This window comes from Drosophila persimilis, unplaced genomic scaffold (genome assembly GCF_003286085.1).
Source record: "Drosophila persimilis strain 14011-0111.01,24,50 unplaced genomic scaffold, DperRS2 tig00000124-arrow-pilon, whole genome shotgun sequence".
In the NCBI taxonomy this organism is placed as follows: Eukaryota; Metazoa; Arthropoda; class Insecta; order Diptera; family Drosophilidae; genus Drosophila; species Drosophila persimilis.
This window is the reverse complement of record NW_020825294.1, coordinates 9,742,429-9,758,210: the sequence shown is the minus strand read 5'-3', so window position 1 is coordinate 9,758,210 and position 15,782 is coordinate 9,742,429. Positions and strand designations below refer to the sequence as shown.

The following is a 15,782-nucleotide window of genomic DNA, read 5'->3' as shown; positions in this document are numbered from 1 at the left end:
AAGCTTAAGCTTCAGACGAGCGAAAGGGGAAAGAAGAGATATATAGAGAGGGAAAGGGAAACAAGAGATACAGAGTGAAAGAGATACATCGAAAGAGAGAGACAGAGACAGACCTGAACCATGTTCAAGTTTGAACTAAAACAAAAAGCCACACATACACACGTACCCACGCACCCACCATCCAACATCCAGCATCCACTAATCCACACAAACAGAGATTACGTATACGCAACACAGAAAAATGTATGTCGCGTTAATGCGAAAAGCTTGCAAAACTTTTGAAGGATATACATGTATATACCATAGCATACCGTACCGTCTTCCCCCGATGTCCGGCAATGAAAATAATTGAAATATGGCATATATAACACTTAAACCTTTAAATTATGGACCCGCGCACACCCGCACTGAGGCCGGCGATCAGGCTTCGGCGCCTAGCCGCAGCAGAGAGCGGCAGAGGGGCCGAGCGGAGGCAGAGGTTGACCCACTTTGCTTGCCAAAAACTTGTGCACATCGAGCCCCATTCGTAGAGTCCTCCGCGGGACACTGGTCGGGGGTGATGGTGGGGCTGGCAGTGGTCGCTATAATTGTCCGGGGGGATTTTTTGGGGGTGGCTGCTAGTCGTTTGGGGGCGCATTAAGCCGTTGTTGCTGCCCGCCTGCCTGCTGCCTGCTGCCGCTGCTGGTGCTGCTGTTCTTTTGCCTGCCTGCCTGCCTGCCTGCTGCCGACTGCTTGCGAATTTTCGCACAAATGGCAAAGTTTAAGTGCTTGACAAGTAGAAGTTTAGTATGGTTTCAGAAAAGGTCAGGTTAGAAGGATTCTTGAGAGGCCCTATAACGAACGAGTGGGGATAATAATAGAACAATAAAGCTAACAAAGCTAAAGCATTGGTAGGTCGTCCTTATACCTTACACCGCTTATGTAGGAGATTATGATGCAGAGAGTCGTTGAAAATATGGTATACAGATTAGACCTAGAGGTTGTGGACTTCTATAGAAAATAGAACACATATTTTTTGATAATAATTAATGTTTATATTGAAACTGATTTATCTTTTATTATTTCAGTCCACACAGAAGGTAAGAAATGTATTAAAATATTAAAAATATTCAGCAATTGCAAATCTAGAGAAATTGTCGTTTACAGAATTTTCCAGATATAATGCTGAACTTAAATACAGTCATTTATTTGCACATTAACTACACTTCTATCAAGTTTTTATCAAGATTCAATTAATATTATAGCCTTAAAAAACCAGTAAATGTTGTGGGGCAGATACAGAGCTGAATCCTTATAAAGTCTTGTATATAGCCATTATGTATCCAACTATCAAGTTTCATAAAGATTCAAAATTATATAGCCTTGAAGATATGTAAAAGTTGTGGGGCGTTAATTTTCAAGATACAGTATTGAATTTTGTTATAGTATTGAGTTTTGTTATATATTATTTAACCATATATCAAGTTTCTTTAGGATCCATTAGGATTTCAGAACTATAACATCCAGAATAAGTAAATGAAATATAGTTCCTTTGGGTTTCGGCGCCTTATCTTGCACTCATGTTCAGTGGTTGAACGCATTACTTTCAATAATATCCTATAGCTTTTCCTATAGCTGTTTTTTACTTTTCTCAACAAATACTCTCTATATGTGGAGTGTAGAGTGCATGGGTTTTCGTGCATTTGCCAAGTCACAAGTCAAGATATCCTCCAATCGTCGTTGTTGGGGGCAAGCAGCAGAATAGCAGTGAGAATATCGATTGCAAGGGCAATCATAAGGCTGCCTTGAGACCACTACAAAGTATCCTGAGTGCTTGACGTGGCTTAAGGACGATTTTCCAGTTTATTTATTAGATAGATAAGAGAACAAATTGTCAAATACGTATACGAATATCTATGCCTATAACTATGATAGCTGTGAGCTATGCAAAACGTTAAGTCTTTTCTTTCTTTCAATCCACTATCATATTGCGGATGGGATTGGAGGGCTTGGCCCTCCCACCGGAACACACTTCTCTTTCAATACACTTGGCTTTTCAATATTCAATTGTCACACACTTGGTCTTGAGATACTCGTTGAGGGCCTCTTGACCCAGGTCCTTGCCGTAGCCGCTCTGCTTGAAGCCGCCAAATGGCGCTGCCACGTCTGTCTTGTTGTAGACATTCACAAACACGGTGCCGGCCTCAATGCGGTCCGCGAAGCTGAGAGCCTTGCTAATGTCCTTGGTAAAGACACCGCTGGCCAGTCCGTACTCCGTGCTGTTGGCCCTCTGCATGACCGAGTCGATGTCGCTGCCATTGAACTTGGAGATGATCATGATGGGCCCAAAGGACTCCTCCTGCGCTATGAACATATCATCCTCGACATTCGTGAACACCGTGGGAGTAAAGAAGTAGCCCTTGAGATTCGGAACACGACAGCCGCCGTACACCAGTGTGGCTCCGTCCTTCACACCTCGCTCACAGAACTCCAGCAGCTTCTCAAAGTGTGCCTTGTGGTTCTGCGGGCCATGGGCTGTAGAGCGATTCAGGGGATCCCCAATGGTCATGGTGCGGAGATCCTTGAGCACACGCCGCACAAACTCGTCATGAATGCGATCCTCCACAAAGAGTCGGCCAGCAGCAATGCAATTTTCTCCCTTGTTGAAGAAAACAGAAGACATGCCCTGGAAAATACAGAAAAGAGTGCTTGAGTAGAAGGTTTTCTCAAGGGATTTTCTTTGCCATTTCTTACATGCTTCACCGCTTTGTCTAGGTCACAATCCGCAAAGATAATCAAAGGAGACTTGCCTCCCAGCTCTAGCGAGCACTTCTTGAGATTGGAGTCCGCACAGGACTTCATAATGTGCTTGCCAATGGGCGTGGATCCCGTGAAGCCCAGCTTCCGAACCAATTGATGATCGGCCACCGCCTGACCAGCATCGGAACCCTTGCCAGGCAGGACATTAATCACACCCGGAGGAAAACCCGCCTTGACTGTCAGCTCAGCGAATTTCAGAGCAGTCAAAGGACACGTTTGGGCGGGCTTGATCAGACAGGTATTGCCAGCAGCAATGCAGGCGGCCATCTTCCAGGAGAGCATCATCAAAGGATAGTTCCATGGGGTGACCAAGCCACACACGCCAATGGGCTCCTTCCGCGTGAAGGTCAGGACGTTATTGGGTCTCGCGGGGTTCACGGGTATGGTGTTCCCTTGGATCTTATCGCACCATCCGGCAAAATACCGCCAGGCATCGATGGACATGCCAATGTGGGTCTTCAGGGCCAGGGTGTAGACCGCACCCGAATCCACCGATTCGATGGTTGCAAGCTCCTCCTTGTGCTTCTCCATGAGATCAGCTAGATTGAGCATCAGTTGACCACGCTGCCGGGCCGAAACCTGCTTCCACGAGCCATAGAAAGCAGCGTGGGCAGCCTTTACTGCCTTGTCCACATCCTTGGGAGAGGCACAGGCCACTTTACAGAGGACCTTCTCGTCTGTGGGATTCACAATCTCCAAGGTGCGCTTGCCCTCGGCATCCACAAACTCCCCATCGATGAAGAGCTGTGTGGGCACCTGAATCTCCCTTTTGTTTGCCTTCAGAGTGAAACCTTCGTAGATGAGCTGCTGCCCACCAGAGCCGCCACTGCCTTGACGCAGAATTTTAACGAGCTGTCCAAAGAACTCCTCAAACACGGGAGCCATAAAGACATTATCATTCTCGAGTGGGACATCGAAGGCTTCCTTTACTTCCTCCACCAGACGCACCACATCCATGGAGCCCGCGCCAGCGGCAAAGAAATCTGTGGAACCCTCAATGGGCTCCTTCAAAATAGCCTGCCAAATGGCAGAAAGGATACCCTTCTTGGATAGCTCATCCTCGGAGAAGTCTGTGATGGGCTGCTGCTCGGCCTGCTTGAACCATTCGCTGGCATTGATCACCTTTGACCCACGCTTGATGCGACGGACGTTCACGAACGCCCCATCGGTGCCTTCGATCAGAAGACCCGAGGCGTGAATCCAAGCGGGTTTCGTGAGACCCTGCAGTCGCAGTGGCTGGCCATTCGACACGGGACCAGCGGAATACAGATGGGCGCCAAAGAGACGTATCTGCTCCTCGGTGCCGTCCTGCAGCAGAACTGTGGCTATGGCCCCAGGCACGGAGTCCAAGCCCCGCACAAAGTTCCAGATCCGCTCCGCCGGTTGCTGCAGATTGATCAACTGATTATCGGCCTTGAACATGGCCGGATCGTAGGTGGCCCCGATCTCCGTTTGGGTTATCTTTGGAGCCGTGCCATTGGCCACCATGTCCACGGCCACACCCATGGCCTTGACGCCCTCGGGATACAGGAATCTCTTGTAGATGCTGTCCAGTGTGTCGGTGGGCTCGAGATTCGTCTGACGCGTCAACAGCAATGGTCCAGTGTCCAGGCCATCATCCGCCCAAAAGATACTAAAGCCAGCCACCTCGTCGCCCTCAATCAGGGTCCAGGATATGGCACTGGCACCGCGATGGCGTGGCAGGATCGATGGATGGTAGCAAATGCTTCCCAATGAGGCCCCATCAATCACCTCCATTGGAATGAACTGCGAACAGTACGGCAGCACATTCAAGGTGGCGCCCACCGATTTATATTGTGCCAAAACCTCCGGCAGAGCCACGCCCTTCCGCCGCCAGCTGCTAAACTTAAAGACGGGTATCTTGTGGGCTGCGGCAGTGGTGGCCAGCACATCCTCGCGACTCCCCTTGTCCGGTATGGTGAAGACGCCAACAATTTGTATGTTCGAACGCTCCAGCAGAAGCTCCAGCACATCGGCAGCAAAGTTACTCTGGCCAATGATGGCAATGCGAAGTTTTAACTGAAGGAAAAAGGTGGGTTTAAGAAAGGAGAAAAGGGTTAGTTTTTGCTGCTGTGTAGACGGTGGAAGGTAGGAGCTCTGTGGAGGGAGCCACTTAGGCCAAAAAGGAGATTTGTAATGAGATTCTGACTTTATCCTAAAACTCTGTTGTGAGAATAGTTTAAGGATGCATGAGGAAGCCTGAAAGAGTACCTCATTTTATAGGGATACCCTTACAAATATTTGGAAACTATTTAAAGAACTCCAGTGCGCAATTTATTAAAAATCGTGAACTTCAAGGAAGTTATCTATTTACAGCACTGATATGCTATTTATTTAAAATTAACCATATATACCTATTTAAATTGGCTGTTCTTGACCTTTTCCCATTAATTTTACAGAAAATTCTATATCAGTTGTCAAGGTTTTTTTTTAGGCACACGGGAACATTTTCAATCCAATTTTTCATTCAAAATAACAATTAAAATTAAAAAATTTACAATTTCGATGAAAAGTAAGAGTTAGTAAATTGACAGAGAAAAATTATGTTGGATAGTAATAAAATATTTGTATTTCCCTATTAATATTTAGCCTGAACTTTTTATAGGAATTAATAAACTGTCAAAAAAGCATATAAAATTCCAGTTTCATTTTATTTCTATCTTCTTTCCATCCAAACTATAAATTTCCATTGCTTTATAGATTGGTTGTGGGTCGCATTACTTTTGATTAGCTCTAATTTGGGTTTCTGATTCTTTGCCAAATTCTGCTGTCGCGAATTTAACTCAATTGCAAACTCAAATAAGAATCAAATTTCATTAAAATATGAATTTGGATTTGATTATTAATACTAACAGCCATTTCTTGTAGATTATTTGCACAGTAAGGTTCAAGCTTATTTTCACTTTTCACTTCAATTAATTTTCACTTTATAGTTTTCACTTTTCACTCTATAGTTTTTGCTATTATAGTTGACTCTATAGTTTTTCTTTCATTCATGCCCAACCGCTTGGAAGGCCGGCAAACTATCAACTGAAATTCAGTGTGAAAACCGGGTGGTATTTATACTTCGGTGCCACACGAGCGGCCCATTATCGTTATCAACGTGATTTGATTATAAATAAAAGCTAAAAAATAATTTCCGTACTAGGAGAATTAATTTTTTGTAAATATATACCACAAAAATACTTAGAAATACCACAACAAAATGTAAAAATACTTACTAAAAAGATATTTAGGAAATATTAGCTAGTAGTAGAAAAATTACATGAAAGAAACTTTAATTCTACTGCAAAATACTAGAAACGTTGTGAGTTGCTGCTGCGACCGCAACTCTACATTTATACCCGATACATATTCAGTATAGCTACATTGAGCGACAATGTGCGCGTGAACATGTCGTCGGGCGCTGCGTAGCCACTGCAAATTATATAAAAATGGCTATAATGGCTATATTTTTATATTATCCGATCTGCTCCAAATTTAGCAATCTCATAGATACGGTCATTCTGTATGATTGTGCGTTTTACGTTTTATAATGAGATCTAACAGGTTACTACCAAATTTGGTTACTCTAGCCCTAATAGTCTCTGAGATTTGTGGATGCCCCAGATTTTCGTCCTTTGCGGGGGAGGAAGGGGGTGTGGCGAAATTTTGAAACTAACTCGTCACGGTCAGATATCACGGGAGTGTGGATCAAAAATTTGGTTGCTCTAGCTTTTATAGTCTCTGAGATCTAGGAACTCATATTTTGCAATTGGCAAAGCCGACCATGAAACCTGTGTGTTAGAGAGAGACAGAGCGAGAAAGAATGATATTGTTTTCTTGATTCTAGCTATAATAATTATACGATCTGGCTCAGATTTTGTATTCTAGAAGATATAATCATCTTCTACGATTCTGCGTTTTCTGTTTTCTCGTGTCTTTGAAACTGTGGATGCCACAGTTTTTCGCTCTTTGTGGGGGCGGAAGTGGGCGTACACATCCATTTTCACCACAAATCTAATATACCCCTGTACTCATTTTGAGTCTCGGGTATAATAAAAACTACAAAACCAGCATAGACATGCGCTGCCAGTCCCCCTGTACCCCAGTGCCGCCTCAGTGCGCCCGCCAGTGGCTCTTTGTTTGTGGCTCACTTCACATACATTTCATAATTAAATCAGCGACAACGAAACGCTTATCAATCTCAGAGCTAAAGAAGAGAGCTGCAGTAAAAGCAGCAGCAACACGGGCCCCGGTGTGTGCATGTCGATTTGGCATGATCGGAGGGCCGGATTTTTTACATTCTACGGAATACATTTTGCTCGACAACATTTTATAGTGTAAAGTTGGGCATCAAATGGGTAATATGACTCGCAGATGGATGCACATGCAGTGATTCACCTGAAATTTTGCTGTGACAGACTTTTTCGTGGGGGTTTTGGGTTTTCATCGATTATGAGGCACATGTTTTTTGATGCAAACCACATATGAAAATAGGGAGAAGGGTTCCAAAAAGCCAGAGCATGATCACACAGTGATGTATTGAAATACTAAGAAGGGATCAGGTAAACAGTGGCATCCAGCGACAACTGAAGCTGTGAAAGTGGCTTCTGCCACCCTGGTCACAATTTTGCCACACTATTAGACAGACATTCACTCCGAAAAATCTACAATTTGTGACATTTTAGGTAATAAATTTCTCACGGTGTAATGGAGTTTTACAGATGATCAAAACTAGCATTAAACCCAGCTACCATTTAGCTAATTAACAACTATAATTGGCTTACACTTTCAGTACTATCACTCCATCAGACTTGCGAGTGCTGCACCTCCAAAGGTGTTCAGTTTTGTTGCAACCACACCTGGATCATCATGCTGTACCGCCTGCAGTCCTGCCTCAAGTATTTCGCCTTACTGGGTATTGTGCCCTGGACAGAGACCTGCGGACCGTGTCAGTATTTTCAAAAGATATATTCCATATTTCTAATGTCCATAAATCTGGTGATATTCGGTATGGAGATCCACATTCCACAAAAAGATTCATTGCTCCTTTCGCTGCTGGTCAGCGCGATTGTGTTTATTGCAAAGGTTCTGTGCATGACGGTTATCCTGCTGCAAATGATGTGCCAGTACGAAGGATATTATGGGTTCTGTAAGGAGTTCCAGCGCGTAAGGGAGCGCCTAGAAGTGCAGCTAAAGATGGGAGCATTGTCATATCCCCGCAGGCGGTATATTAAAATTATGTTTCTGGGAATGGCCAGCCTTGTGACAATGGCTTCCCTGATTTATACATCCTTTATTGCGAGTTTGATGTACTTTTGGTCCTCGTGTGTGGCCCTCATCATCATCAGACTGCAGTGTGTGCTGCTCCTGTTTTATGTGGATTTAATGGGTTTTCATGTGGAGCTCCTGGGGAAACGCATTCGGGATGTGCTGCACTGTCACTCGTCGGGTGGAAATTGCGTCCCGGATGGCAATTGCAAGCAGCTGCGTTCCCTGGAATTTCTCCTCGAACTTAAACAAAGCCACATGGAGGTCTTTGATCTTTTCAGTCACTTTAATGATCTTTTTGGCTGGTCAATTTTGAGTATATTCGTGGTGATGTTCATGGATGGCACGGTGAATATTTACTGGACCCAACAGGTCCTAGCAGGTGTATATGGACTGGTGTATCTCAATGCCACATTCTCGTTTTCCGTGCCGTCGCTGGCTCTAATATTTGCTTTCTGTCGCTGTGGGGAGTACTGCAAGAGGCAGGTGAGTGAATGAAACTTTTATCCAAAAACAATATACACTTTTGAGCTCACTTTCTCTTGATAGCAAATGCTGATCGGCAGCTATGTTCGGGGATTGGCATACGGCACTCCTTCCCTTCAGCAGTCCAAGGAACCCGCGTACACTGAACTGTTGACTGAATTTACCCTGCAAGTGGAGCACAATGTATTGGCCATTAATGCCGAGGGCTTTATGGTCATTGATAATTCCCTGCTCATGTCGGTGTGTATTTTTTTATTGAATGGAAAACTCTTCAAGTGGTTTTTTTTTTCTTTTCGTTCTACACTTTCAGATGTTTGCGGCAATGGTTACCTATTTGATTGTTTTAATGCAATTCAGTGCATCGTAGAAAAATGATGGCAAAACATGTTTGTGGACTTAGAACTCTTTAAAGTCCATTTTTTCATTCACTTCATTGCCTCGTAAAGAACGCATACGAAAATCATACTGAAAAATAAAAAAAAATGTTTAATTAGATCCTTAAAACCTGGCTGAAAGCATTATACTCAAGTATTTAAGTGCCTCGTAAGTTTAAATCACGGAAAATAATGTTTAAAACTAAAATAAATGATTATTTCAACCCTTGAAAGGTCTGTACAGATCTCGGAGCCATTCCACTTTATATAATTATAATTTAATTACTTACGACCTTGAAAAACCCTCAACATTTACCCGACATTGACCTATTTGTACTTTTTAGCTCTGCAAGAGGTAAAACAGTCTTTAGATAAGATTATGGGCACCAAAGCGTCCAAAAATCCATCTTTATCACACCTACCCGAAAGCGAAACCAAAAACCAGCTCAAACCAGTTAAAGAACTCAACCAAAATGCTGATTATCTTATCGTTAAACTTGTGATTGGGCAAAAATGATATATCCGCACTATTTCTGGCAGTGCAATGGAAGCATTATAAGTATTAATACTATCGTATGATTGTGGGGACAGACGTACCTGCCTCCAAAAAATAAGTAACATCTGATCGGATGTCACAACATTGCCCAATCATCAGTTGTCAGGGGCACACCTCGGGGGGTCTGATACGGGGTCTACTCTGTTTTCAATTATGCAATTTAATCTTTCAGTTTGTATTTATTGTGTATAAATAACATTTTGAGCACGCATTCAGCGACTGCCCGCCTGGCGCTGGAGTGGTGAAATTTCGGGCCCGAGTGTCAAAAATAATACTCCGTACAGTCACTTGGTAATACCAGTACTATTAACCCTAGAGAATATTCAGGGTAATCAGAGAAATGGTAGCCTAGTGATAACCCAACCGATTGGCCTCTGGTTTAGACGACAAACTGGACTGTCGCAAACAAACAACGCAAACCGGTTTTCTGGATGCACCATAAAGGCCCTCGAACCGGTTTCAAGTGGTTCAAGATGTGCCAATTTTGATAGTCACTATCAATCTACCCCGGGGCAAATGTTCCATCCTCTAATCTGTGGGAGACTTCTCAAGTGTTTTCCATCGATTGAATAAACGGTTAAGGCGGTTTGAACTGGCTTTTCAGTCTGAACTTTCCACCACCTTATCGATTAAAACTCATTTGGCATATAGATCCAATAAATGTACATTTTGGGAATGCTCGTTTATTTACAGGAAGTGCGAAAATTAATTAAATGAACATACTCTAGAATCCTGTTACTTAAAAACTAAACAAAGAAACGAATGCATGCTTCTATTGGTAGGTCACTTGGGCCTCGACGGTGACTTCTTTGATGACCACATCGCCATCGTCGTTTAGGACATCCAGATTAAATTCCATTTGTTCCGTTTTGAGGGTTTGTTCGGTTGAGACTTCTGGTGTTTCAGTGGCTTCAGTGTCTTCTAGTGATTCAGAGGGTTCAGTGTCCACAAAGTAGTCCAATGTTATGAAGTTTTTTGGGTTTTCTGGGCGTTCATCTGTGGTTTCTGGGTTGTCTTGGGCTTTTTGGTCTAGAAACTTCTCTGTAGGACCATCGCCTATCTTTGAATCTTCTGGGATTATCTTTTCCCACTGACAAATTAGTTTCGTCGTTTCAGTCTCTGGATCCCCAACGTCACTGGTTTGTTCGGTGATCATGGTCAATTTATTGTTACGATAAGAGGTCTGATAGGGACTCCATTCTGAAATTAAGAGTTATTCCTGACTAAAATTCAGTTGATATTTTAAATTCTTACCATCAGTGATTGCTTCTGTATCTTTGGGATCCAGTGTTTCATCCTGTGTTTTATTTTCTTGCTTCTCTGAATCCCCAATCTCGGCGGTTTCTTTTAAAGCGCTCTCGCATTCAGTTTCCGACTCTTCGTCATAGTTTTGCAAGCCAGTAAGGTCTACATCGTCCTCGCCATCACTTTCGCCAAATTCGTGGCTCTCCAGCTGCTCCATGGCCTCGGGATCAAGAAATTCATTCAATCTTGATGCTATTTTTGCCCACTTATCCTTGGCAGTTTCCACAGTCGGTTTGGCCGTTTCTGTTTCAGTCTTTACTTCTGGGATGTGCTCCTCCTTTGGTGATGGGGAAGGTGCCATATCGGCTGCCATTTCTTCATTGTCCTTCCACATTTGCTTTTCCTTCTGCATTATTGCGCGCAGACCACGACGAGTTCTGGCCTCATTCTCGCGAACCATACGCATGTCCTCTTCGAAGCCATCGTAGTAATAGGCTTTGAGCATTGCGGGGGATATCTTTGGCGGCACGACAACGGCCACCTCATCGTCGGATGAATAATCGGTTGTGAAATCGGATGCGGCATCATCGTCATCAATGTCCTCGTAGCCGATTATTGGATATATTTCTGGGGATTGCAGAACTCTTCCTTCTGCTTGAGCAACCCCGTTTTCGGCATGTGTTTCTTCTTCTTGGAGAACGCTTTCTTCTCCCTGGGTTACGCCTTCTTCAGCTTGGGGAACTCCTTCTGCTTGATCATCTCTTTCTTCAGACTGGGCACCTCCTTCTTCTTGTTGAGCACCTCCTTCTTCTGCTTGACGACCTCCTTCTTCGGCTTGTGGATCAATGATTTCTGTTAAGGATAAAGGACTCCAACGCTGATACAGCATGGATCCCTCACCCATCGAGAGTTTAATGGGACCTGAGTTCTCCTCCTCCTTCTCTTTCTCCAGCTGTTCCTGCAACTCACGTGCCCGCTCCTCGTGCTCCTTCATGCGTTGCATCATTTTGTTCAACAATTCGTTATCCCGCTCCACCAACGGATCATCGTTTGACTTGTGCTTGGCCTCCAGATCCTCATTAGATGACAGCATCTCCTGTAGCATTTCGTTCTCCTCGCTGGTCAATTGGAGCTCTGTGGAGCCCGACTTCATGCAGGCCTTCAGTTCATTGTAGCTGCGCATACATTCGGTGGCAGCTTCCGCATTGTTCGCTGTCGTCACTTTATCAAGATCCAATTTTTGGAAGAACTCGGAATCGAGATTGCCAAATGTTTCCTTAGCTTCCAGCGAAAAGAATTCATCTTCCTGGGGCTCGTTTTCCTTTGTGTCATCGGGGAGTTCAGAGAATTGTTCGGCTAGGATACGTTGCATGGCTTCGTTGACCAAATGTTCGGCAGCTTTGCGTGGCTTTGGCTTGTACGGTGTGGTCCAGGGAACACGTGGATATTCTTGGAGCGTCTCTTCGGCAGTATCGTAGGCATCGTCATCTTCTTCCACCTCCTTCTCCGATTCGGAGTCACTGATCAGTTCCGGCGGCGGAGGCAACTCCTCCAGTTCCCCAGTGTCCTTCTTGACGACCATCAGACGATTGTCAACGACCTCCAAAGTGTCATCGTACTTCTCGCGTTTGGCAAAGCAGCGTCCTGCGGATGCAGCCACATGTCGCTTGCGCCGATCCTCATCCTTGGCCAATTGGGCATCCAAACTTTCGGGTGTGTCCTTGCTAAACTCCGCCAAACTCTTGGACTTCAACAGGGCCTTGGCAGCTCGTATTTTCTCCAAGTGTGTGTGGGACTCTTGCCGGGGCTTATCGTTCCCCTTGGAGGCAAAGAACTCCTTGAAGGTGTCCACACATTCGCGCAGGCTCTTGCCACCTGCTGGATTTTCCAGATGCGGTGGCACCATCTTTTCCAGCTTTGGTTCTTCCGAGTAGGTGTACTCTTCGTCGGATTCGATGGGCCCCAGCGGATAGCTATTGGGACCCATTTCTGTGATGTCCTTGTAGATCACATCACTAATCAGATCGTTTAGGAGTGAGGCACAAACCATCTGCGATTGCGAGTCCTCTACGCTGATGGACTCCGCATATTTGATTTGTGTCTCAATGCTATATAATATCTCGTTTTCATTTTCCAGATCACAGAGCAGCTGACGCAGGGCTGCCTCCTCGCCGGCCAGTTTCCGATCCAATTGAGAGCAGATTTCTTCAGCGGCTTCGGCACTGGTTAGCTCTGTCAAGGGTCGTGTCAATATATCTTCGTCATTGGAAGAGGGCCGCCCATTGATGGAGTCCTCCATTGAGGTCAGGGGCAACTGCTGCATGCACTCTTCTTTGTCCCAATCTTTGCTGGGCATATCACAGCCAGCACCAAACACGCGCTTCGGCACATTATCCGTGGCATCGTCCATGATTTTGGCAAAGAGATTATAACTTTTATTCAGGTCCTCCTTTCTGGCTTCAAGATTCTTTTGCATAGTCTTTCGCTCCTCAATAGCCTCCTTGAGTCTCTGCTTGCGATCTTGGAACTGCTCCTTTAGCAATTGTGACTTTACCTCCATTTCTTCCTCTGTCGGCTCCTCATCCGACTCGGATGGATCCTTCGCTTGCTCTTGGACATCGCTACTCAGGTTCTCTGTGAAATCGCGTAGTTCCTGCAGATCCTCTTCCAGATGGCTGCCCATCTCTGCCAAATCATGGGCACACTTCTCACTGGCATCGACACACTCCTGTTCCCGTTCCAATTGTTCTTTGCTTTTGGGCCGCCAGGTCACTTCCTCAATAAATTCCTTATAGAGATCTCTGGGTGTCTTGGTTGTCTCCTCCTCGCAACAGACTTTGGCCTCCAGTTGGTATTTTTTGGTGCTTTCGTTCAGCAGCTGATCGATGGGTAGGGGATGTTCTTCAAACAAATCCGAGCCGAAACTCTCGTACATTTCATCTATCATTTGGCTTTTGATTTGTTTTGGAGTGGGGTCACCGTCATCATCGTTTCCTTGGGCCACTTGGAGCAGCGTTTGACATGTCTGCTCAAGATCTGCGGTGTTATCCATCTCTGAACCGCTGTCTGATTGAAGAAGTGTCGGCTGAAGAGGCGGCTTCGAGGCGGTATCTGACTGAAGAAGTGCCTCTGTGATGACCTTCAATTCAGGAAGATCCTCTGCATTCGAGTCTTTCTTAGAGTCTGTGGTTGTGACTGCCTTTTCCTTAAAAAGTTGTTCATTAATGGTTGCAACATCTATTTGTATACCAGTACCTACCTCTAGCTCTGATGTTTGCTTCAATTCTTTATTTTGCATTGCTTCATCAAAATACTTTAGTTCTTTCTTAATTGGATCAATATCATCCACTTTTTCTATAAGAATTCGCTTGCCTTTGAGATGTTCCATCTGATCGGAAGCCAGATTGTTTTGTTCGTTTACAGGTTCGACGATACTATTCGATAATGTATTGTTGACATCGACTGCGACAGGTTTTCCAATGGTTTCTACAGCTTCAGAGACTGCTTTCTGATTTCCCATCGAAGCATTTTGGTTTTCATTCATTTCTTCTATAAAAACAATCTTGCCTTTGTGCTGTTCCTCAATCTCTGAAATATTCTGATCCTTTTGTTCATTTTCTTCTTTGTTTGTTACAAGTTTCACAATGCTGTCCACATCGCCCGATGCTGCCTCATCGTACAGCACTTTTGGTCGTCCCTCCAGAGGCTTCACACGACGATTACTGATGCGTTCGGCAATGTGATCCGCCTGCGAGCCGGCACTTTCATTATCCTCCGCCGATGTGGAACTGGTTGTGCTATGCTCCGAGGCTTGACTTTCCCCAGAAACCTCATCCCACATGGTATCCACAGAACCATATTCCATTTCGGCTCGCTTCTGTGCCTTTTCTGCACTGGAAATGCCTTTCTGTTCCTCCTCGGAATCACTGGAGGTGAGTAGGGGCACCTGGTTCTCTGGTTTTAGATGTCTATTGCGCATACGTATGGTACCTGTTGAAAGGAAAGAAATATTTAGATTAGATATGGGGTTTCTCTTGGGGTTTCGGATGTGGTTTCTCTTACTGTTGACACTTTCACGTGTTTTGCGACGCTCGGCACGATTCCAGCGTTGAACTTCTTTTCGTTCGCCTTCGTAGCCCTCGCGTTTCCTGGAAGAAAAGTATTTTTACTCCATATTCTTTCAGATCTATTGAGGATTTTACCAGGCCTCTGCACAGGCGCGATCACGTGGAAATACAGGACGACTATCCAAGTAGGTGAGCTCTTTCTGCAACATAAAAGAAAACTTAAACAAGTGTATCTTATAGGTATAAAGGTCTAGAGCTCACACAGGCCAATATCAACGTCTTGCGGTACTGCGGCAGTCTGGAGACCACAGGATTGCCCTGCAGCACTAGCACCTTCAGGCTGGGCATCTGCTCGAATATCTTTACAATCAAAATATCATCAATGCGATTGTTGGACAAGTCCAACACCGACAATGTCTTGCACTCCACCAAAGCAGCCAAACTGGCACTGTCCGTCAGATAATTTGAAGTGATGTTTAGCGTATTCAAAACTGGTAGAATATCTGTGCCGATATTCTCTATTTTACGTATGTGATTCTGGCTGAGATTCAGCGTATCCAACTCGCGATTGAACTCGAGATTCTCCATTTTGGTTATCAAATTATTCTGCAAATACAAACACTTGAGTTTTGTGAGTTTCGTAAGGTTTTGTATCTCCGAAATGGCATTGCTTTCGAGCCAAAGGCTTTTGAGCTCCGTGTATTCATCCAGGTTTTCTATGCATTGATAACCTGCAAAGAAAAGTGTTGTTTTTTCAATAAAGTTCACTTTATATTACGAATAAATGCTTACCCTGGAAGTGCAAGTAGAGCACATCGTTGAGACGTGGTGTTTGATATAATTTGTCCCTCTTGCAAATATCCTTGAGTCCCTTTTCGGTGATGCGATTTAAGCCGGTTACCTCCTCACGGCGTCGCGCGAAGCCCGGTTCGCACATTGTAGCTAAGTTATTCTTCTCTAAAAATTTTTTTTTTTATTTTC

General features: G+C 44.5%; 3 protein-coding genes across 3 annotated transcripts; 1 reads left to right on the top strand and 2 right to left on the bottom strand.

Moving 5' to 3' along the window:
- Nucleotides 1-1,813: 1,813 nt before the first annotated feature.
- On the bottom strand, nt 1,814-5,760 carry LOC6596524 (cytosolic 10-formyltetrahydrofolate dehydrogenase). Its single transcript, XM_002021685.2, has 3 exons — nt 5,674-5,760; nt 2,734-4,839; nt 1,814-2,665 (listed from the first exon to the last, which is right to left on the bottom strand). The coding sequence occupies exons 1-3, from the start codon at nt 5,677-5,679 to the stop codon at nt 2,036-2,038; spliced, it is 2,742 nt and encodes a 913-aa protein (XP_002021721.1). The 5' UTR covers nt 5,680-5,760; the 3' UTR covers nt 1,814-2,035.
- Nucleotides 5,761-7,674: 1,914 nt separating this feature from the next.
- On the top strand, nt 7,675-8,959 carry LOC6596523 (putative gustatory receptor 39b). Its single transcript, XM_026987427.1, is given in 3 exon segments — nt 7,675-8,559; nt 8,623-8,799; nt 8,870-8,959. Coding segments are annotated over 3 exon segments (1,152 nt in total).
- Nucleotides 8,960-10,158: 1,199 nt separating this feature from the next.
- On the bottom strand, nt 10,159-15,775 carry LOC6596604 (dynein assembly factor 1, axonemal homolog). The gene is made up of 7 exons (XM_026987426.1): nt 15,594-15,775; nt 15,063-15,532; nt 14,937-15,001; nt 14,797-14,882; nt 13,994-14,724; nt 10,744-13,939; nt 10,159-10,689 (listed from the first exon to the last, which is right to left on the bottom strand). Exons 1-7 carry the CDS (start codon nt 15,736-15,738, stop codon nt 10,262-10,264), a joined length of 5,121 nt encoding a protein of 1,706 aa, XP_026843227.1. The 5' UTR covers nt 15,739-15,775; the 3' UTR covers nt 10,159-10,261.
- Nucleotides 15,776-15,782: the final 7 nt, after the last annotated feature.

Bases quoted from the DNA above. Each gene is read 5' to 3' on its own strand.
- LOC6596524 (XM_002021685.2), bottom strand. The intron at 2,666-2,733 runs GTAAGAAATGGC...TGTATTTTCCAG, and splicing joins TAGACAAAGCGGTGAAGCAT to GGCATGTCTTCTGTTTTCTT.
- LOC6596604 (XM_026987426.1), bottom strand. From the start codon at position 15,738: ATGTGCGAACCGGGCTTCGCGCGACGCCGTGAGGAGGTAACCGGCTTA. The intron at 15,002-15,062 runs GTGAGCTCTAGA...TTTATGTTGCAG, and splicing joins AGACGTTGATATTGGCCTGT to AAAGAGCTCACCTACTTGGA. The intron at 13,940-13,993 runs GTAGGTACTGGT...CAACTTTTTAAG, and splicing joins AGCAAACATCAGAGCTAGAG to GAAAAGGCAGTCACAACCAC.